The sequence below is a fragment of the Rhinoderma darwinii genome, chromosome 4 (genome assembly GCF_050947455.1).
Source record: "Rhinoderma darwinii isolate aRhiDar2 chromosome 4, aRhiDar2.hap1, whole genome shotgun sequence".
Lineage (NCBI taxonomy): Eukaryota > Metazoa > Chordata > Amphibia > Anura > Rhinodermatidae > Rhinoderma > Rhinoderma darwinii.
Genome location: NC_134690.1, coordinates 44482550 through 44505611, shown reverse-complemented (window position 1 = coordinate 44505611; position 23062 = coordinate 44482550). Strand labels below are relative to the sequence as shown.

The 23062-nt window shown below is 42.8% G+C and overlaps 1 protein-coding gene across 1 annotated transcript; it reads right to left on the bottom strand.

Annotated features, from left to right (window-relative positions):
* Positions 1-765: 765 nt before the first annotated feature.
* LOC142760404 (uncharacterized) lies at positions 766-18595 on the bottom strand. Its single transcript, XM_075863591.1, has 22 exons — positions 18561-18595; positions 16695-16756; positions 16531-16623; positions 15850-15977; positions 15623-15766; positions 15234-15317; positions 14638-14808; positions 14401-14497; positions 13464-13687; positions 13135-13288; positions 12591-12799; positions 10501-10606; positions 10079-10269; positions 5548-5656; positions 5301-5470; positions 4274-4347; positions 4035-4162; positions 3693-3882; positions 2277-2415; positions 1949-2051; positions 1538-1633; positions 766-825 (listed from the first exon to the last, which is right to left on the bottom strand). The coding sequence occupies exons 1-22, from the start codon at positions 18593-18595 to the stop codon at positions 794-796; spliced, it is 2739 nt and encodes a 912-aa protein (XP_075719706.1). The 3' UTR covers positions 766-793.
* Positions 18596-23062: the final 4467 nt, after the last annotated feature.

Below are 23062 nucleotides of genomic sequence, written 5' to 3'. Positions count from 1 at the left end.
GTCCTAGTAGCAAACCCAGTGCCACAATCAGTTTGACCTTTGCTCTGGGGCAACCCCTCATGTACACCACTATCTCATACCAAAGAGAACGTGTACCAAGTCCGAACCAGTTACCCTGCCTCACTTCCCACAATGAACTAGTGGCCACCACCTGTCTACATTATCCATACATGACCTGTGCTACTACACATGTAGGACACTAGGACTCTGCCCAAGTTGCAGAGACTCTGCACCAAAAAGTTATCCTTATGTAAGCTGCATCTGGTGTTCATGTATTGTCCAGCAGCCCATCACCACATGCAAATGAATCCCTAGCAGAGCAGATACAGCCATGTTAGGAGTTTTCACCATCAGATTGCATGGTTCTATAAGAGTATTGACTGACTGGATACAGCACGTTCACATTGACATCTGAAACATTCCTTAAGCCTGTGTTCACTACCACTCCCAGCCTGCCTTGACAGCTAGGGGCTTTAAGGGCAACATCCCTGATCCTCTTATGGTGGGAGATAAGCTGCCACCACCAGGTGCCTGGCAGCTGCCCCTCTACAGAACCAATGCAGTTGGCCAAGTGTGCATGGGTATAGTAGTGAGTAATAGCTGTTGGCTGAGTGATTCCAGTTGCATGGCCACTATTAGCCTTAACAGCTGGGTAGCCAAAGGCTGAAAATGTTGCTGTAGGGATGCTAACCAAGTTGCCCTAACCCACCAGTGCTCTGATCTTCAGATAAGCCCAAAAATTATCAGAAACACCAAGAATGTTATCCTCAATTTTATTAACAAAAGTGCCTTCTTAAAAATTTACATCTTGAGGATGGTTTTCATCTGAAAGAAAAATAAAATAAATTAAGTGATGACTGAAGAGTGAACACATCAGCACAGTACTTTATTAAACCAAAGTTTTTGTATTATGAAGAGTTCAAGTTGTGGGGTATAGAAGATTTTCAAAAGGCTTCGGCTGGGCCAAAAGATTGTGTTGGATTCTGTTGGCTAATCCTTGTGTCATATCTGGGAAGAAGCAGAGCTGGTGGTGTCCATCAGAAGTCCATCTCTTCTACAGCCATAACGTGAATACAACAGCCCAGCATGCAGGTTAATATGGAGGGAGGAAGATTGGCCAGCCATGATAGTCTGATCCTGCAGTTGGTCGTACCGCTTTCAATATGGCCACAACTTCTTCCAATTCTACTGAATGTAAGGTTAAGTAGTGGACAGATTGGAGTACAAGTGCAGGATCAGACTACATAGGGTCCGTTAGAAGTCTGTTACCATGGTGATTATAGATAGGCGCTTGAAGGAAAAAAGTTGAACCATTTAATGCAGACCTATTGCAAGACACCTTGGGACAATTGTCCGTCTTCATAACCAAATGTTTAGTAAAGTTACATTGCCTTTGATCTGTACAACCATATCAATTCTAGTAGCTTTCGGTAGAGATTAGGTAGTTTAACACTAGTCATGACCAAATATTCTATACTAAAAACATGGAGTCGTCTCTGCAAACTATGGCAGTAGCTTTAATTTAGCGGGGACTCACATTGCTTGGTGCTTGATCTCCCTTTTGATGCCAGTAGAAAAACTGCTTGGGAAGAAACCAGTCTGTGTTTGTCATCTTCTGCATCCACACTACGCCCTGGTAAAGAAAAGAGTCTTAATTTTTAGGGCTCATGCACATCACAGCTCTGTTTTAGACATATCCATAATGCCAACAGGTGGAGCGTTTGTCAATGTTACATTTCTGTTCAAGACACAAACTAAATCATGCTCCATTGGACATATGTACAGAGGTATTCTTTAAAGTCATTGCTTCCTAGGAAGACGCTCAATGCGCATGTCACCCATGCTATGGAGTTGTATAGCCTCTGCCCTATTATACTCCATCATGTACACTTCCTAAGGTTAAACCTCTTCGCACAACATTAGTCTTGTATGGATCACAAGCACTCACCCAGCCTCTGCCGGGCAGGTATACAGGATCCGATTTGTGTGCAGGCTGGATCAGAGGCCAGGTTTAAAGAATCGCAGATGATCACATCACAATGAAAGTAGATCTGTTAGAGGCAAAATGTGAGAAAGGAGAAACTAAGACCAGGTGCACTGTAGTGGCCACCATCTGGACTAATGAATTTATTCAATAGATGCATGTGGTTAAGATTTTTTTATGAAAATATGCTGGAAAACATGATGCACCATGTCAGAAGAAAATTGGTCAAGTTTCCTCTGGAACTCTAGATAACCAGGTTTGGAAAGGTGACCAGTTAGTATCAGGCACTCACCTCTCCTGCATAAGTGGCGTCCCCATCTGTAAAAGTAAAGGTTTTCACTTCAAATCTTTTAAGATGTGATGGAATCTGTACTCTGGTATCTGTAGTCACTGGGTGGAAGATTGTCCGGTGGAGTTCATTATGTTCACAACTGAAAGAGTTAAAGGCCCATTAATAAATCAGTTTTAGTATCTGGTTATCTGAACACGGAAGGCTTGATCTTACCTCGGCTTAAAGGGGTTGTATGGGTTTAGAGAAATATGGCCGCCTCAGTGTGCCACACGTCTACTATTTGTGAGTCTGGTTTAGCTCCCTTTAAAGGAACGGTGCTCAGCTTCAGTAACCTGTTGACAGGTGTGGCATAGTTTCTGCCAGAAGCCATGTTTTTCTAATTTTACAACCAGCTTAACGGCCTTCTTCCTTTTCTACTTGCCTCACTGTAAGGCTGGGTTCACACCCTTTTACGGACGTAATTTGGGTGTTTTAGCCTCAAATTACGTCCGAAACCACGGCTCCAAAGCGTCGGCAAACATCTGCCCATTCATTTGAATGCGCTTTACGATGTTCTGTGCCGACGGTCATTTTGTGTTTTTTTACGCGCCTGTCAAGACTGCGTGTAAAAAAGACGCCCGCGTCAAAGTAGTGCCTGTCACTTCTTGAGATGTAATTGGAGCAGTTTTCCATTGACTCCATGGAAAAACAGCTCCAATTATGTCTAATGGACGCTGCGAAAGACGCCTGCACATGCCAAAACATCTGAAATTCAAGCAGTTCTCTTTTGAAAACAGCTTTGTAATTTCAGGTGTAATGGAGACTGCCGTGTGAACATACCCTTAATCTTACCTCGACTTGGTGAGACCGTGGTCAGGTTTTGGGCAGTAGTTGACAGACATCTAAAGCTGATAGTTGGCCATGATGCTAGATCGACCCATGTTTTTTTTTTGTTCACCAGTGGCAGTTTTGCTACTAAGTCACCCATATAACCAGAGTCAAAACCCTGTGGTTGCCAATACGAACTGTAATTTAACTACAACTCCTACCATGCCAGAATGGCTTTCAGGGCATACCAAGAGCTGTAGTTTAGTATTCAAATTGTGACTTTATTCCCCTTAGTCTAGTGTCAACAGAAGATTAGTCAGGGTTTTCAGAGGCCAACCAAAAATACTGATTTATTCAAATGATAACGTCACCTTCAAAACCACACAATAGTGAAAAATTGCAGTCAGTTGTGCAGTCTCTTGATTTTACATTTTGATACAGCATTTGATGTTTCCATTTATTTCAACCTAAACGCCAAATTGGACATACAAGGGTTTGGTTTTACTGTGTGTTAATGTGGCCAATCTAGAGAATTTGAAGGATTGTGGAACCAAATCTCTACCTACGAAGAGGTTTTAGGTTAGCTTGAGCCAATGGCATCTTTATTACCTGTTGTCGATAATCGGCCATGTAGGAAGGCTTCTCATGTCAGGTGTCGTAGTAGCCCAACAACTGTCCAAGAAGAGTTCTAGTCGTGGATCAGAGCTGTATAAGAGCTCCACTTCAAAATACAAGGGTTCCCTTAAGTACTTCACAACTGGATATTCTGTATCTTCATAGAAGACATTGTATCCATCACCTAGAGAAATTCAGGTTCCCAAGAATTAAAGAGGCAGCCATGTTCAAGATGCCCAAGGTTCACTTAAGTACACCAAGCCATAAAGCTTGAGCATTGCAGGGGCCATGTAACACAGACAAGGAGGTTGTTTGGTCAAAGTGGATAGAAATTACCTTTACTAAGCCTCAAAACCAGATCAAGAGGAGCCATTCCAGTCTGTGCACTCTGTGTCGGATTAGCAGCAGAGTTGTAGTTCACAACCAAGGTGGTGTTTGTCGTGTAGTTACAAGACACTTTCATACTGCACAAGTGGTAGAAAAATTTAAATCTCATCACCAGAAGGTAAAAAGGTCAGTTTTATGGTCCAGCATACATAAATCTTATATTGGAAGGTGGTATTCTTAAAACTTACATGTATAGGGCTTTTCCAGTAAAGGCACTGACATAGGATATTTCATTCTCATATATCATTAGGTTACCTGCAAACTGAAAAGCAAGTAGTCATTAAGAATTTTTTTTTTGAAAGCCTGAAAATAACTAGAATTAGCAGTTTGGGTCCGTAGCCCATCTACCCTGGAAATGGGCACATTTGATGCTACATTTAAGGGAATCTTATAGGGTATTGACTATCCAAGTGCTAGTACAAGCCCATATATTATGAAGGGCCATTTACCATGGATTGCCTAGGGAATTGTTTGGTGTCCTCCATTTAGGTAAAGTGCTAGTACAAGGTATAACTGGCTCAGAAGTTTGGTACCAGTATAGCCAGAGGGGGCAAGCAAACGCTGTGCAACACAATCATGGTGTTAAAAGTTGCCAACTATGGTGCATCACATTTGTGCAGTAGTGCGACTGCCATTTAATGCCACCACTAACTTTTAAAGTTGTGGGGCTTAGCACAAGGCTGCTCATGACCCAACAAATGCACTATAACTTATGCCAGAATCTCTTAAATTCTAGATGACATCTCCCTTTCATGTGCATGACAGCCAGAGGTATGTTAAGAGGAGAGTATCTGGTCTTAACCTAAAGAGTGCTGGAATAGGAGACCAGTCTTAAACCCTTTTAAGACCGGGGGGGGGGGGGGGGTGTTTAAGTTACCACTAGTCCATTGGTCTTGTCTAGTACTGCAACTCAGTCCTATTCACTTCAATAGGGCTGAGGTACAATACCAGACAACCCATGAGAGAGGCGCAGTTTTGGGGAGGGGGCGGGGGACGACAAAAACAGACTTCTAACCCTGGATTCACATGACTATGGCCTGATATATGGGTAATATTTCCCAGACTGACAACCATTCTGGGAGCTGTAAGTTCATGGAAAGCGCTGCTATGTGCAGTACCTTCTGTGTCCAGTAGGAGACCATCTGGAGAAGGTCTCATATTGTCAAGTTAAAATGTGTATGATACAGTAGTGTCAGTATCCTGAGAAACATTTACCCTTTGTGTAGTCCTACAAGAGTTTACAGTGAATGCAAATTGTGCTATGCTGCCATCAGTAGTAACAGGGCGACAGTTGGGGTCTCGCAGAGATAGTCTAGATAAATCCATGTCTGGAATATTCTTTATTTTCTTTACTGCAACTTGTATTGTCCCATCTGGAAGACAAACTACAAGAGGAGAGGAATTATTCAATGCCATTCATAAAACATGCACCCCACCAGCAAACAAAATACCATGCACGTACCAGGTGGGCTCGGTGGAGGGTCACAGGAGATTATGATTGAGTAAAGGTCATTTCCATTTTGATCTTTTATATTTACAGGAATAGTTACTGCAATGCCTGAACTGGTCACCTGAGGGAAAGAAACCAAACGGAATGGTTGGCCCAAATGGGTTCCATCAACTTTTATAGGTCATTAGTTTGAGGTATTTAAGTTCCAGAAATTTGCTGGGCATATGGCCTTACACTTTCTGCATCAAATCCTCATGCTTTTCAAAATCTCTGCTTGCAGTCATTCTATAGGAGCCTTCATGGTTTACTGTGACCAATACATTTGGGCAGAGTTTTATACAGTGGAAGTAAATTACTGGGTACAGGTACAGAATAGTTGCCAGAGCAGTGTCCATGGGGATGAAATAAAAGTTCCTATTTGAATAACTGCAAGCAGAGATCTCGTTACAGAAAGTATATTGCAAGATTACTGACATACTATCAGTTTTCAACATTTGCTGAAACAGAATACCCCTTTAAGAGTACATTTGTCCAGCTACTCTAGGAGTAACAGCCTTCGGTACACCAGTTTATAGCACGATTCACTTCAGCTTACGCATTTTCATTGTACTAGTAACGATCACTTAACCCCTTCAGGACCAAGCTCATTTTGGCCTTCAGGACCAGACCCATTTTTTCAAATCTGACATATTTCACTTTATGTGGTAATAACTCCGGAACGCTTTTACCTATCAAAGTGATTCTGAGATTGTTTTCTCGTGACACATTGGACTTTATGATAGTGGAAAAATGTGGTCGATAAATTCAATATTTACCAGTGAAAAACACCAAAATTTGGTGAAAAATTGCAAAAATTTGCATTTTTCTAAATGTAAATGTATCTGCTTGTAAGACAGGCAGTTATACCACACAAAATTGTTGCTAATTAACATCCCCCACATGTCTACTTTAGATTGGCATCGTTTTTTGAACATCCTTTTATTTTTCTAGGACGTTACAAGGCTTAGAACTTTAGCAGCAATTTCTCACATTTTCAAGAAAATTTCAAAAGGCTATTTTTACAGGGGCCAGTTCAGTTGTGAAGCGGCTTTTAGGGCCTTATATATTAGAAACCGCCAAAAAGTCACCCCATTTTAAAATCTTCACCCCTCAAAGTATTCAAAACAGCATTTAGAAAGTTTCTTAACCCTTTAAACGTTTCACAGGAATTAAAGCAACGTAGAGGTGAAATTCTCAAATTATTTTTTTTTTGCAGAAATTCATTTTTATTCTATTTTTTTGTAACACAGAAGTTTTTACCAGAGAAATGCAACTCAATATTTATTGCCCAGATTCTGCAGTTTTTAGAAATATCCCACATGTGGCCCTAGTGTGGTAATGGACTGAAGCACCGGCCTCAGAAGCAAAGGAGCACCTTGTGGATTTTGGGCCTCCTTTTTATTAGAAAATATTTTAGGCTCCATGTCAGGTTTCAAGGGCTCTTTCGGTGCCAAAATAGTGGAAATCCACCAAAAGTGACCCCATTTTGGAAACTACACCCCTTGAGGAAATTATCTAGGGGTATAGTGAGCATTTTGACCCCGCAGGTTTTTTGCAGAAATTATTGGAAGTAGGCCGTGAAAATAAAAATAGTCATTCTTTCAAAGATTATGTAGGTTTAGCTAATTTTTTCTAATTTCCACGAGGACTAAAGGAGAAAAAGCACCACAACATTTGTAAAGCAATTTCTCCCGAGTAAAACAATACCCCACATGTGGTTATAAACGGATGTTTGGACACACGGCGGAGCTTAGAAGGGAAAGAGCGCCATTTGGCTTTTGGAGCTCAAATTTAGCAGCAATGGTTTGTGGAGGCCATGTCGCATTTGCAAAGCCCCTGAGGTACCAAAACAGTGAAAACGCCAAAAAAGTGACTCCATTGAGAAAACTACACCCCTTGAGGAATCCATCTAGGGGTGTAGTGAGCATTTTGCCCCCACAGGTGTTTCATAGATTTTATTAGAATTGGGCAGTGAAAATAAAAAAAAAAATCTTTTCTTCAATAAGACGTAGCTTTAGCTCCAAATTTTTAATTTTCTCAACAAATAAAGGAAAAAAAGAACCCCAACGCTTGTAAAGCAACTTCTCTGGAGTACGGCAATACCCCACACGTGGTCGTAAAATGCTGTTTGGGCACACGGCAGGGCTCAGAAGGGAAGGAGCGCCATTTGCTTTTGGTGTACAGATTTTGCTGCATTTGGTTTCTGGTCGCTATGTTGCATTTGCAAAGTCCATGTGGGACCAAAACAGTGGATCCCCCCCAGAAGTGACGCCATTTTGGAAACAACACCCTCAAGGTATTCACCTAGGGGTGTAGTGAGCATGTTAACCCCACAGGTGTTTTGCAGAAATTCGTGTGCACACGATGTGGGAGAATGAAAATGGGAATTTTTCCTTAGATACGCCAATATGTGGTGCCCGGCTTGTGCCACCATAACAAGACAGCTCTCAATTATTATGCGGTGTTTCCCTGTTTTAGAATCACCCTACATGTGGCCCTAATCTTTTGCCTGGACATTCGACAGGGCTCAGGAGTGAAAGAGTACCATGTAAAATTGAGGCCTAATTTGGCGACTTATAAAGTATTGGTTCACAATTGCAGAGGCTTTGATGTGAAATAATAAAAGAAACCCCTGAGAAGTGACCCCATTTTGGAAACTGCACCCCTCAAGGCATTTATTAAGAGGTGTAGTGAGCATTTTCACCCCACGTGTCTTTTCCATAAATGATTGCGCTGCGGAAGGTACAAATTAAATAGTTTCCCTAGATATGCCAATTCAGTGTCAAATGTCATGCCCAGCTTGTGCCACTTTTTTTTATATACACCGTTCACCGTACATTATAAACTACATGTTACCTTTATTCTGCGGGTCAGTACGATTCCGGCGATACCAAATTTATAGAACTTTTTTATAACTTTTTGCACAATAAAATTACTTTTGGAAAGAGAATGTATTTTTTCTGTCGCCAAGTTGTGAGAGCCATAACTTACATTTTTTCGTCGATGGAGCTGTGTGAGGGCTTGTTTTTTTTGCGAGACAAGGTATAGATTTTATCGGTACCATTTTTGGATACATGCGACTTTTTGATCACTTTTTATTTCAATTTTTGGAAGACAGTGACCAAAAAAACAGTAATTATGGCAGTGCTTTTGAGGTTTTTTTTTACGGCGTTCACTGTGCGGAATAAATAACATAATATTTTTATAGTTCAGGTCGTTACGATCGCTGCGATACCAAATATGTATGGCTTTATTATTTTTTTCAATAATAAATGACTTGATAAGTGAAAAAGGGCGATTGTGTTTTGTGTTATTATTTGAAACTTTTATTGTATGTTTTCCAACTTTTATTTTTACTTTTTTTACACTTTTTTTTACACTTTTCTTTAGTCCCACTAGGGGACTTGAATGTCCAACTATTTGTTTGATGTTCTAATACATTGCACTACCTATGTAGTGCAATGTATTGGAACTGTCAGTTGTTCACTGACAGCAAGCCGATTAGGCTCCGCCTCTGGGCGGGGCCTAATCAGCTTACGTAATGGCAGACAGGAGTCCATTGTTAGGGCTCCTGTTGCCATGGTAGCAGTCGCCAGCCTTGCCATCGCATGGCAAGGCTGCCGATTTTCTACAAACCTCTAGGATGCAGCGATCACAATGGATCGCTGCATCGAAGGGGTTAATGCCAGGAATCGGAGCTAGCTCCGGTTCCTGGCGATAGATCGGGGTGTCCGCTGTAACATACAGCGGACACCCACTGCTGATGACGCCGGCTCAGCTTCTGAGCCGGAAGCTGAGCCGGCGCCATCTTGCCGATGTTACCGGAAGCCTCCTGGGCCCCGCCGACGACGGGGCATAGGTGGATTCCGTTACAGGCTGATCGGGAGGTAAGCATTAGCCCTCCGATCGCCTTTGCAGCCACCGGCAACCCAGCGATCACGTTGCTGGGGTGCCGGTGGCTATAAACTCCTCACATGCTGCGATCTCTATTGAACGCAGCATGTGAGGGGTTAATCGGTCGGATTGGAGGCTAGCTCCGGTCCTGGCCGATACCTTAGGGTGCCAGCTGTAACATACAGCTGTCACCCGGTGGTGATGTCGCTGGCTCAGCTCCTGAGCCAGCTTCATCTCCATGACGTATATTTACGTGAAAAGGCGGTAAGCCACCGATTTTAATGACGTATATATACGTGATCCGGCGGGAAGGGGTTAAAGGCATTGTCATAGCTCTACAGTGGAGTTTAACACGAATAATTTTTTGCCCAAACCTTAAAGTGTATTAGGTCAAGTACTGGCAAACCAGCCAGCGCCTCATGAACGGAATGTGCTACACTCGTGTTGGTTAACAGTTGTGCCCCCCGTTTTGATGCACCACTGGCTAAACCACATGTTAGAGTTTCCAAACAGCCCCCAACATATTAAAAAGTATGCCAGAAAAGTATTGGAACAATTCATACAACTATGTACTGTGCACACCAAAAAAAAAAAAAAGGCAGCCACTCACCTCATCCAATACAAGAGAAGAGGCTGCAGGTACCTGGACTGTGGCATGAGTCCTGTTAACAGGTGATAGTATTCCACTACTTTGTGTTACCAGGACTTTGTTGATGTATATAATCCAGCTTGGATCAAGGTTTCCCAGTGTAGCAGTCAAAAGGCCACCTTCTTGCCCACAAGGGCCAACTATAGGATGGGCTGAAGCGGAAGAAAAAAAAAAAAAAAAAAAAAGTTGATGAAGGTCCCATGGTGGAATAGTTAGGACCGTGACCCTGACCTAACATTTCAGAACCGTCTACCAATGAGGCATTATGACAGACTTTTTGGCACTCAAAATTGCCTATCTAAATCCAATAGACATGCCCTATGCTCAGACTGCACTCTTTAGGAATTCTATATTAAAAACATGGGCTTTTTGAGTCTACTCACGGATAAAACATTCAATGGTCTTTGTTGTAGTGAAGGTTTCATCACTCGGGATAATTTTGAAGCCAAATGTTATATTTAAGGTGAACAGAATACCATCTGGGAGAGCCTGTAATAAAAACGTAGTTAACAACATTTCCTATAATATCCATATATTATATAGGATAACGTTTCCAGGTGCAAAGATGTATAGGATGTCCACCAAGTAGAATCAAGACTTGCAACTTCTAGTATTTATGTGTAAGCAAATCACATTACAGCCCTAGTCAACATATGCAGTGCTACAAAATATTGCTGGTTATCCAGATTAACCATCCAATGGTCCTAAATGAGTCAATACACCTAGAGGGCCATATTGCAGAAGTCTATAGCCATTCAGTAAGAGTATAAGGTGGTTCTCAATATTAAGAATGAGATTGGGATTAGGTCTGTCCATTTCTGAGATTTAAGAGAGTCCATTCCACACAGGGAATATCCGGCGGACAACCCATACCAGTGATATCGTCTTACAGCGACCGTGACAAAGGCCGAGGTTCGGCCGAAACGTCTTTACCAAGTCGCTTTCCACCTCAATTTTACCATCTTTTGTTGCAATAAAACTTAAATTTGTTTGCATCTGGATCTTTTGCGTACCTCTGTGTGTGCTGGGGTTATATATTTCCAACTCCACTAGCCTGAAGTGGCTTTAGAAAACAAAAAAACCTAGGCTCTCCAAATACACTAAGGCACAATACACTATGGTGATGTACACAGGTGTAGCCATCTATCTGGACTTTAAGGATTCTTGCCACTATTTAATGTGTTCATTTGCCTTTCAATGGCTTGTGTAAAATCACATTGCAGCAAGTTGTCACGATAAGCTTTGCTATGTCAGTACATTAAGTGTAGACTGAAGAATGGCATTAGTCACCATAAACTTTAGTGATACATGTAAATACAGTGAGCTCAGGAAGTATAATCTTAACCACTTCAACATCTGCTATATATGGTGCTGTTAGGCAGGGCTTTCTGCAAAGCACAGTACCATTATGTAATGGTGATCATGCAGGCTCAGAAGCAGAGCCTGCACCACCACCGCTGGGTGCCAGCTGTATGTTACAGCTGACACCCTGATGTAACAGCCAGGACCGGAGCCAGCGTCTGATCATCCCCTCAGATGCTGCGTTCAATAAAGATAGCAGCATCTGAGGGGGTTTTAGCCACCAGCACCTTGATCGCTGGTGGCTGCAATGGTAACTGGAGGCCCAATACTTTCCTCCCAGTCTGCCAGCAACTGAAGCCTCCTATGTCTTGCTCGAGCTGGGGCCTAAAAGGCTTCTGGTACCAACAGCAAGAAAACCGCTCCGCTTCTGGCTCAGAAGCCAAGCTGGTTCCAGTGGTTGTCTGTTGTATGTTACAGCAGACACCATGCTGTAACGGCAGGAACAGGAGCTAGCTCCGATCCCTGCCCTTAAATGCAGTGATCGAAAGCGATCACTGCATCTTAGTGGTTTGTAGCAAATCGGCAGCCCTGCCATGTGATGGTAGGGCTGCAAACTGCTACGATGGCATCAGGAAGCCTAACAATGGCCATTACAGAAGCCGATTAGGCCCTGCCTGATTAGAACTGTCAGTTGACTGATAGCAAGCCAATGCATTGCACTACATAGTTAGTGCAATGTCTTAGATCAAGCAGTTGGACCTTCAAGTCCCTATTGACCCAAAAACAAAAACGTATAGAAATAAGTTGTAAAAAAAAATACAAAAGACCCTTTTCAGGGACTTCCAGCACAGCAAGCGTGATCTTGCTGTAAGTCCCACACAAACGAAGTTTGTGGCTAGCAGATAATTACAATATTTGCCATTGCCGCTTCATGGTGTCTTGTCAACCACAATATTGAGCCTATACACTCGACACTTTCCTTTTGGCTATTTGATCTGTGCTGCCAATGTTTGTATACAGATCTTTATTTGGCATTTGTGCCCAGCTTTTAATTCAATGTTATCAATTAAATACATTTTAGACGCTTAGACAGGCAGTGAATGAATGTATTCTGGAAATGTTGGTGCCCCCAAGGTCTTCCAGAAACCCATTAAATTTAGTCATACATTACCTCTTTAGTCACAAGTTCGTTGCTGAATGGTACTTTGAGATTGAAGTTCACACTTCCGTTTGGATGGGTTAGAGAGTCAATAATGTATCCAAGGTTAACACCTTGAGGAACTGTCAATACGACCCCACCAACTGTTATATTAACCAACTGGACGTCTGGGAGAAATGTTCCGACCGTAACATTAAATATTTGAGTTGATGGTATAGTATCTACAGGAAAGAAGATTACAGGTTATAATAGTATTTACAGCGGCACACATTTCTTCCCTGTAAAGGTAACACACATTAGATGGTCAGCCAAACCTAAATGTATATGGCGGCCTCTTGACTTTCCCATCATGGCAGAAGGTGAGAAAGGAGGATCAGACAGTATATCAACATGACCAATCCTATTGTTCAGGAGATTTTAGCTTCTGCTAGGCATCTGGCAGCAACATACTCCCTTGCCACATTTAGAACACATGCTCTGCCAGCGGAGGAGAGGAAAAACTAAAGTGAAGCTGACTGGCCATGTGTATAAGATAGCCGACAGCTGAGTAACTTACTATTGGTTATAACAGGCAGTTGTCGTTCAAAAGGAGTGGTTATATCCTTAATGATTGTGTATTTGGTGATTCCCCAGCCATCATCTATCCACAAATTCTCAAGAAACGGGCGAATATTGTAGGTTATCCCATACTGGAAACGTATTGCACGGCTCTGAAAATTAAATATTGAAAGTTGTGAGTATTCAAGATCTATAAAGGCCAAGAGGTATTGGAACTGCATATGCTTCATAGAGTAGTATGAGACCATGGTATGTAAACTCTGGACCAGATAGAGAAAATTATGTATAGAAATAAAAATCTGCACCACATAGAAGTTTCATAGTTACCTTGTAGTGTCCACCTACAGCTCCAACAGGTATTCTTGTTGTAGTGACTGTGCTGCTGTCCACAATCTCGTACTGTCGAGACAGGATCTCCACCTCCGTTAGATTCAGAAGGTCAATGCCAAACTGGATACGACTGTTCTGGATAAGTTTTGCGCCAGTAAGAAGTGGAGAAATGTTCTTCGGGACAGTCCACACAATCCAGCCACTCACAAACTTCACATCATCTAGAAAGATAAGGAAGACTTATGGCCTGGAAGTGAAGGAACTTACAGCAGACTGAAAGCTTTGATATGGAGAGGGGGACTTGGCAGATCAAGATGCCCCTAGGTCAGATTTCTTGGTTCTAGACTAGTGCATGGCATCTTGTTCACCCCCTACCCTAGTATATAAGCAGACTAGAGCCTACTCTCAAGGGCCATTGTTTATAGGACCAACAGCTTGCCATGGGCAATAGTCAAGTACCATTTTAACAAAACAGCAGTAATCCATAATATTTCTGTAATAAAAATACGTATTTAGGAATTCATTTAGTGGTCAGGTCACAGGTGTTTGTATGGTATCAGCTTGTTAGGCTATGCTTAACCAGCTGGACTTCGCAAGTAGAAGGGGAAAATAAATAAAGAAATTTAAGTATAGTTGTGCTTGTTCATGGACAGTTTTCCTACTTCAGATTCCTGTGTAGTGTCGTGTAAAGACACCTGTCACAATTAAAATCCCAAGATTAAGCCCTTTACAGACAAATGCTGGGAGATTTCAGCTCTGATGCCTGCAGACTTCTGAATGCAGCCATTAACTAGAGTACAGGCTGTAATTGATTGGTACAAAATATATTTACGTGTGAGATTTACAGGTTAAGTCCCCAATTCCAAGTTAAAAGCAGCATTTAGGAGGACCCTACCTCCTACCTTGAGCATACAGAGAATTTTTGAAGACTCACCTACTGGGCAGGCGACTGCATTGTCAACCAAGTAAATGAACCAGCGCTGTTTGTAGAATAGTGTAGCTCTTAGAGTGGAGAACGTCACACCACCAATCTAAATAGTGTAAGAGTTAGAAGTTCATAGTGAGGGTGGGGATATGAAAAGCAAAAGGTGAAAACTGGAGTTCTGACATGTTTGGGTGGCAAAAACCCACATGACTTACAGGTAATGATTTTTATTTTTTCAATAGTTACCCTCTGAGGCACAGCTTGACTAGCATTGTAGGGGGCTCTCAGCAAGATCCTGGATTCTGTTGTGTTAATACCATAGCCAGTGTTCTGTGCAACATCAATCAGCATTGTGTTTTTTTGGGTTGCGGACAAATGAAACACCACTTGCCATACAGACATGAAGCCGCTTACTGCCTGTAGAACAAATAGGCTTGTCAATAAAGAGACTAGTAGAACACGTGAGGAATGGTATTACAAGTGCTGTCCTACAATTAAGTAAAAACCAGCCAATAACCACAATGGCACCAGTAACCTTTACAATCCATGTCCACCTCCACAATTTTTATTGCTCCAAGCCATCTAAAATGAACCAACTCCAAATAGTCTCCATTAACGGTATCCTTTGTTTTAGGTCTACAGTTCCTATGTAGACCTAGGTGTCAGAATTATAAATTTGTATTACCATAAGAAATTGTGCCCATTTCTTAATATCTTCAGGTGTTACTGGGGCACCATAAATTACTTAGGAATCTTCTGATTTCCACACAAAATAAATTGAGGGCGGTTCAAAACATTTCCCAATTTTGTTTAATTTTATTTATAAGATCTTCTTTACTTACCTCAGTAAACGCAGTTGACCAGTCCTCTGGCTCATTTTTGAAGACTCCTTCTGCAATCACTGGAATTTTCCTTCTGACCGACACCTATTAAAAAAATAAAAAATAAAAATACCTGGGCCAAAACACCAACCATGCCAGGTAAAATCATAGCATTTTGTTAGGGCTACACAGAAAATAAATTGTAATCTAACTTATGGTGAAAGATAATTACACCACTAGGGTTAATTTTTTGGAACAGTAATTATTTTCCCTATAGGGATTAAATGGAGACACAGCGAGGGGAATTGGGTATAGCCCTGTTCACTTAAAAAAAAACAAAACAAACATGTACATATTACCGAGAACCTAATAGGTCCGAATGGTTCTACCATAGGAGAAACTATTCTTACCTCCATGTAGTTAGTCTCACAAATAACTTCACGGGGGCTCCATACATATGGGCAGCTGACCACCTTGGTGTAGCTTATAGCTCCAACCATATCACGTCTGGACGAGATGTCAATTTTCACTGATACCGTGTAGTAAGTGTCATTCTGTTCGATGACAAAACCCAAACACATTAATCTGGTGTAACAAAACTAGAGATCCGTGGCTAGAGGCAGCAAGTGCATCTTACCCTCATCTGAGTATAACAGCTGTAGAGAGAGGCTCTGAAAGAGATGTTCCCCCAGTCATCATAGGATATGGTATATCCACACTTTGTAGCCAAAGCATCAGTGATCATATGGGTCATGTCAGTCTGGTCTGCAGAAAAGTAGTACAGTTTGGCAAAGTATTTTAGAATTGACCTTAGTTTTAATGCTTCGGTTGGCTTGTTTTGTGGAGGAGTGCAACCCCATCTAAACTGGTCAGACCCCCAACTGTTTCCTCTTCACCCTCCCCCACATACACTTACCAGACCCCACTGAAGCTGCACCCATTCTCTAAATGGAATGGTGTTCTTAATATGGCAGAGGGGTTTTCTAGAGTTTACAAAAACAAAAAAAACCACTTCTTTAGAAACAGCACCACCCTTGTTCTTGAATTGGTATGAGCTGCAATACCAGACCATCCAAGTGAATGGGCTGAGCTGCGACACTGGACAACCCCTTTAAGGCTCTGCACATGGCTGTAGTACATCCCCTGCTTCTCTACTATGATCTTGTTGACAATAGGCAAACTTTCATGGCCTCCACACTACTCTAGGCAATTTTACATTGTCATATGTAATGCAGACACAACACCCAGATCTCCCGCAGTGCAGCTCAATTGAATCTGGATCACTATTAGAGCAGGATCTATTACCTCAAAAACTCACCAATTGCTGAAAACTTCACATATTTCTTGAGAACTTGTTGTGCAGGCAGATTGAGCTGTATCAGGGACCTCCGGCAGCTGGAGACTATGAATTCTAAAGCAACAGGTTTAGTTAGTGGTGAAGAAGCGTCCTGGACTCTGAGCGGACTAATAGTAGGACGTTACCTGAGCTCGTGCTTTGTTGTGTGCAGACTTCAGAGGCCAAAACAGCTGCTAGGAACAGAAGCCTGAAATATGAACAAACAACCAGTTATATCCACATGGGAGAGTTTAGACTGGGTCTTAACTCTTAGAGCAGTGGTCTCATCTCCAGCTGGAACGCCACAGGTTGGGGACCACTTCTCTATAGCCAAGCCCCATCATACAGATCAAAAAAATTCCATGACCTGATTCATTGCAGTATGGTCTCTAAACAAGGGATAGCTACAAGGATGAGGATTTATTTAAAAAAATAAATTAAAGCAGCCATGCTATTCAGAAGTGCAACCTGAAGCTCCAGAGCTCTAATGCAAAGTCTGAGGCCAGTCTCCCTAGCCATCGTGTGTCATTTAGGGCACGTTCAGACGTGGCAGAATTTTTCCGCTGCAAATGTTGGTGCAGATTCAGGGCAATTACGCAACGAATCTGCACCAACATTTGCATATTTGACAGGTAATTCAGATATCACAGCGGACTTGCCACAGGTTTCAGTTTTCGAATTGCAAAGGCTGAAATCTGCAGTGAAATTCCACTTCACAGCATGCTCATGACGTTGCGGAGGAGGGAAAATTCTGCACCGCAGCCTGATTCCCGCAACGTCTGAACTAACTTTCCTAAAAATGTATAGAAACAAATGTAAAAAACAGCTGCTACAGAATTCCACTGCGGACTGTCTGCAGCGAAATTCAACAGCAATTCCGCCACGTGGGAATGTGCCCTTATAGCACTGGTGTTTTAAGTGGTAGAAGGGCCATATCAGACCACAGGGTTTGACCGCTTACATAGGTGAGCTATAAAAACCACCACTGACAACTCATGCACATCCCGCCTTACTCATCTGAGCTCCCACAATGCACCGTTTTGATATGAAAGCTCAACAGAATTAGGCCTTGTGCATACAGTAGAACTACATATCAAAGGTAAATAGATATAGATCAGCAGCACAGGATCAAGAAGATTAGATTGGGTGCACGCCTATTGGAATCAGCCACCACCAATATTACAGTAATCCATAAACTAAAAGATGTAGATTCCAAATCTACAATTTTTATCTTTCTACCATCTGGCATTTCTACTGCTGTAAGCCCAGTCAGGCCATGCATGGAATTGAGAGGACTATTAAGATCAGCGGTAGAATATATTAGACTCATCCACAGGCAGCACGACTTTCTATGCCAGGGTCTGTGTGGAGAAAGTGCATAACTCACTGCCAACTTTTTTAAAAAAAAAGTTACATTTTGGAAACTACTAAATCCTGGCAGAGTCGTCACTTTGCGCTTCAATTTTTGAAGCTTAAACGTCACACAAACTGTTAATAAATATGTCACACGGCAGACCTAAAGTACAGTAGATCCCTGCAAAACCTGAGGAACAAAGAACTAGAAATTTAACGAGACTTGCCTCCCTTCCGGCAAACTCACCCACTCATAACAGACCTTGGCCATTTTCAGAGATTTTAAAAACATGAAGCCCTATATCTTCAGCCACGGAAACAAATTCTAAGGGTCCAGTCACATTGCAGTTAAAACACATTTGAAAAAAAAATAGACAAAATCACATGGTTTCTTATGCAGCATGTGAATGGACCCTAAAGGAACAGATAAAGAGCAACATGATGGGTATTCACCCCTAAAAGCTTTTGTTCTAATGGAGGGAAAAAGCCAGGGTGGTAGAGGAGTCACTGGAGGGCCCCCACACATACATCACTGGAGGGACCCCCACACAAATCACTGGAGGGACCCCCACACATACAGCTTGGCACGAGGACTTGGTACACAGCTGCAGCAGAATACTGCAATCACTACAGATCCACCAATAGTCTCAGCTTCTTACCTGAACAGTAACTTCATCTTCTCAGCCAGGGACATGTCAGCGAGGACCAGACAATCTCCTCACACAAGACTATACCGATTACAGCGAGCCACTTAAGATGACCCACACATCATACTGCTCTCCCTCTGTGACTAGTACCAGATACTACTGTGTGAGGACCCTCCACAAATCTCCTATATAAAGCAGAAACCTAATTGACCTAATTACTAGAAGCTGCTCTAGATTATCCTAATGAAGGTGTCCGGCCTTGTTACCAATAACAGCTGGGCTCAGCTACATTGTCAGGAAGGCTGGAGCTCCACGACGAAATAATTGTAAAAAAATCCAACGCTGGGCGCATAAGATTACATGAACACGTGACGTCATACGTTCCTATAGGACAGCGATATCACCACGCGTGGTACTCGGACACGTTTAAATGACGTGGAGCCCTGGCCAAAGAAAGAGGGAAGATTGACAACTTATAATGTCTGAATTCGGACGCGTATTCAGAAGTTGTGAAACCGCATGAAAGAAAAACGAATAAAAACTATGCTGTTTTACCGCATTTTTTTTGATGCATTCAGTTCTATTCAAATTGGTTTTAACCGCACCTCAACTGCAACGTCTCAATACACCGTGAGTGTTCATTCACACGTTGCAGTTGAGGTGCGGTTAGAACCGCATTGAAAAAAACGTATCCAAAAACCGCATTCCTTTTACTGCGATTTGATGCGTTTTTCGATGCGGTTGCTGTGAAAAATTCAATTATACTAAATCATAGTAAAACCGCATCTCAACCGCAATGTGTGAATGGACCCTAAGACCCCCTGCACACGCTGCAGATTTTGTTGCAAATTTTGTGCTCCCCAGGAAAAATGTAACTTATTTCCAGTGGCAGAAATGTCCACTACAAAATCTGCAGCTTGTGCAGAAGACCTAAAGCCTTATTCACACAATGCAATTTTGATGCCGTTTCTGAAGACACACCCAGGAGTGGATTGTGAAGGGAAGGGAAGTATAGAAAGATTCTAGTTCTCCTTTTCTTTTTAGTCTACTCCTGTTTGTGTCTTCAAAAACTGCACTGTGTGAATATACCCTTAGGCCCCATGCACACGAACGTGTTTTTGCGGCCGCAATTCCCCCGAAAATCCACGGGAGAATTGCGGCCCCATTCTTTTCTATGGGGCCATGCACACGACCGTAGTTTTTACAGTCCGTGCATGGCCCGGGAACCCGCACCGCAGAAAGAATGGGCATGTCCTATTACGGACATCTTCTGTGGTCCGGGCTGATTGAAAACAATGACGGCGGCCATGTGTATGTCCTACGATTTTCGGGAGGCCTGCGGCTGACAGTCCGCAGCCGGCCGACCCGAAAATCACGGCCGTGCACACGGCTACGGTCGTGTGCATGAGGCCTTAGGCTACATGCACAAGTTGCAGAATTTGGTGCAGAAAATCTGCATCAAAACCGCAGGTAAACGCAAGCAATTCCAGAGATAAAATGCGCACCTAAGGCTAGATTCACACGAGCATTTCCGTTTTGCATCCGCAAAAAACGGACATGTTTTTCATGCGTTGCAGTTCCGCGTGCCATCAGTGCGTGTTCCGTGTGGCATCAGTTGTTGATGTAGTGTTGGTGCACATTTCTTTCTTTTTTTTCTCTCTGCATTTCAAGGAGCTAGTGCGCGAATCACGGACAGCAGAACACGGATGTGCGTCCGTGTGCTGTCTGTGATTTTCACGCACTCATTGACTTCAATGGGTGCGTGATCTGCAAAAAACGCACAAGAATAGGACATGCAGTAAGTTTCACTCAACGGAAGCACGCTGCGTGTAAAACACTGCATGTCTAAATGGCCCCATTGAATTGCATAGGTCCATGTGACGGCCGTTGCTTTAACGGCCGTCACGCGGATGTATTCAACGTTCGTGTGAATGAGGCCTAATAGTTGCTTTTTTTATGCATTTTTAGAAGCAGATTTACATTTTGATGCGGAAATAGGTGGGTTTTTTATGATGTGAAATTTGGTGCGTTTTTAAAAAAAATCTAGACATATACAATTCGCAAGCAGAAACGCAGGATAAATTGACATGCTGCAGATTGCAAAATATGCACCGCAGGTCAATTTACGTGCAGAAAAAATTTGCCTTGTGTAGATGAGATTTCTTGAAATCTCATTTACTTTGCTGGTACTGTATTACGCTGCAGATTTGCCAGACCAAAATAAGCGAGGTAAATCCCCACATTGTACGCATTGTGTGCATTTGGCCTTAGTGCTTATTCAGACGAACAGGATATACGTCCGTGCAATCGCCTATATTAGTCTATGGGGCCGTGCAGACATGTGCGTGATTTTTACGCAGAGTTGGTCCGCTGTGTAAAAGTCACGACATGTCCGTTCTTTGGGCGTTTTTCACGCATCACGCACCCATTGAAGTCAATGGGTGCGTGAAAACCACGCATGCCGCACGGAAGCACTTCCGTGCGAACTGCGTGATTCGCGCAACAGCTATGAAAAGGATGAATGAAAACAGAAAAGCACCACGTGCTTTTCTGTTTACAAACATCCAAACGGAGTGTCATAATGATGGCGGCTGCGCAAAAAGCACGCAGCCGTGCATCATATGCTGAGGCCACACGGAGCTGTTAAATGCCTTTTGCGCAGGCAAAACGCCGCGTTTTTTGCGTGCGCAAAACGCACACGCTCGTGTAGACCCGGCCTTAGGGTGCAGTTAGATGAGCCATTTTTGACCGCACGGTAAAAAAAACCACATTAAAAATTTGAGATTTTCTGATGCATTTTTTCCCTGTGTGGTTTTTACAGGTGAAATACACAGTCGAGTCACATTATTATGACCACCTTCTACTTTCGATGTTGGGTAGCACGTAACCCATGAAGGAAATTATATGTCGTGGGCTGGCTTGGTGGGTATATACACTGTCTGCAATAGGCTGTCTGAACACACATCACTTGTTGTTGCCATGGGTAAAAGGGGCGATTTATCAGAGTTGCAAAAAGGGATGATTATTGGCCTTCGAGCCAAGGGTGGCAGCATTTCTCACACAGCGCAATTTGTGAACTGTTCGTGTGCTGCTGTGGTGAAGGCGTATCGTGAGTGGACAAATGGCACCATTGGGAATAACTGAGCACCACGTGCCATTGATGTGAGAGGTGAACGTCTGTTACGAAGGTACGCGAAGGCCGAACGACACACTACAGTGGAGCAGCTCACCGTGAAAATCAACCAGGGGTCTACTAGACGTGTGTCTAAAACAACAGTTCAGTGAACCCTACTGCGTATGGGGCTCCGAAGCAGACGGATGGTCACTGCTCCTATGCTAACAAAGCTGCATTGAAAAAAAAGGTTTAAATTTGCACGTCAGTATCGGAATTGTACCACTAATGATTGGCAAAGGGTTGCCTTCAGTGTCGAACTGGAGTACCTTGGGCCCACCAGAGGAAATAATTATTGGGGACAACCCATCAGATATATAGAAATAATGTGACCACTCCTAGTGGTGTAGTAAAATGTGTGTAATAAACCAAAGTCCAATATTACCACCACATAGTGACCATATAGTGGTAGGCACCAGTCCTACAAAAGCGCAGACCATATAACTGAAAGGAGTTTTCCCATCTTAGACATTTATGGCATATCCATAGGAAATGCAAATTCTGCAGACGTGATTCGTAGTGGGGAGAAGGCATCAGGGCAATCTGGGCCGGATGAAGAAGAAAAGGAAAAATGAGCGACTCCAATCTGAGAAGATTTCACCGGTGAGTCACTGGAATTCACTCTATTGTATTAAAGGAGTTTTCACAATATTAGACATTCATGGCATATCCATAGGAAATGCTAAAAGATGTCTGATAGATGCGGGTCCCAGCTCTGGGACCCGCACTTATTTCTAGAACTGGCCGCAGAATCCAGATGGAGACCAGTGGAGAGAGGGTCACGCATGCGCGCAGCTCTCTCCATTCTGTTCAATGGGAGTAACGGAAACAGCGGGGCAAAAGCTGCTCGGCTATTTGCCATGACAACCATACAACAGAATAGAGAAGGTACGGGTGACCCTCTTTCCACTGGTCTCCGCCTGGATTCTGCAGTCAGTTCTAGATATAGGTGCGGGTCCCAGAGCTGGGACCCGCATCTATCAGACATCTTTTAGCATTTCCTATGGATATGCCATAAATGTCTAATATTGTGAAAACTCCTTTAATACAATAGAGTGAAATACAGTGACTCACCGGTGACATCTTCTCAGATTGGAGTCGCTCATTTTTCCTTTTCTTCTTCATCTGGCCCAGATTGCCCTGATGCCTTCTCCCCACTACGAATCACGTCTGCAGAATTTGAAACTCAAACATCTTTGGCTTCTCTCTTTTTTAGCACCTACCCACCCTCTACAAAAACCTCACCATTTATAGTAACCCAGATGGAAATAATGGCCCTTCTGTGCCACACACTATAATAGTACCCCTTTAAGGACCCACAGTAATAATAGTGCTGCACACT

Coding starts and splice junctions, on each gene's coding strand:
- LOC142760404 (XM_075863591.1), bottom strand. CDS start 18,595: ATGTCCCTGGCTGAGAAGATGAAGTTACTGTTCAG. Junction 14,809..15,233: donor GGTCAACTGCGTTTACTGAG/GTAAGTAAAGAA, acceptor TTTGTTCTACAG/GCAGTAAGCGGCTTCATGTC. Junction 826..1,537: donor GAGATCAAGCACCAAGCAAT/GTGAGTCCCCGC, acceptor TTTTTCTTTCAG/ATGAAAACCATCCTCAAGAT.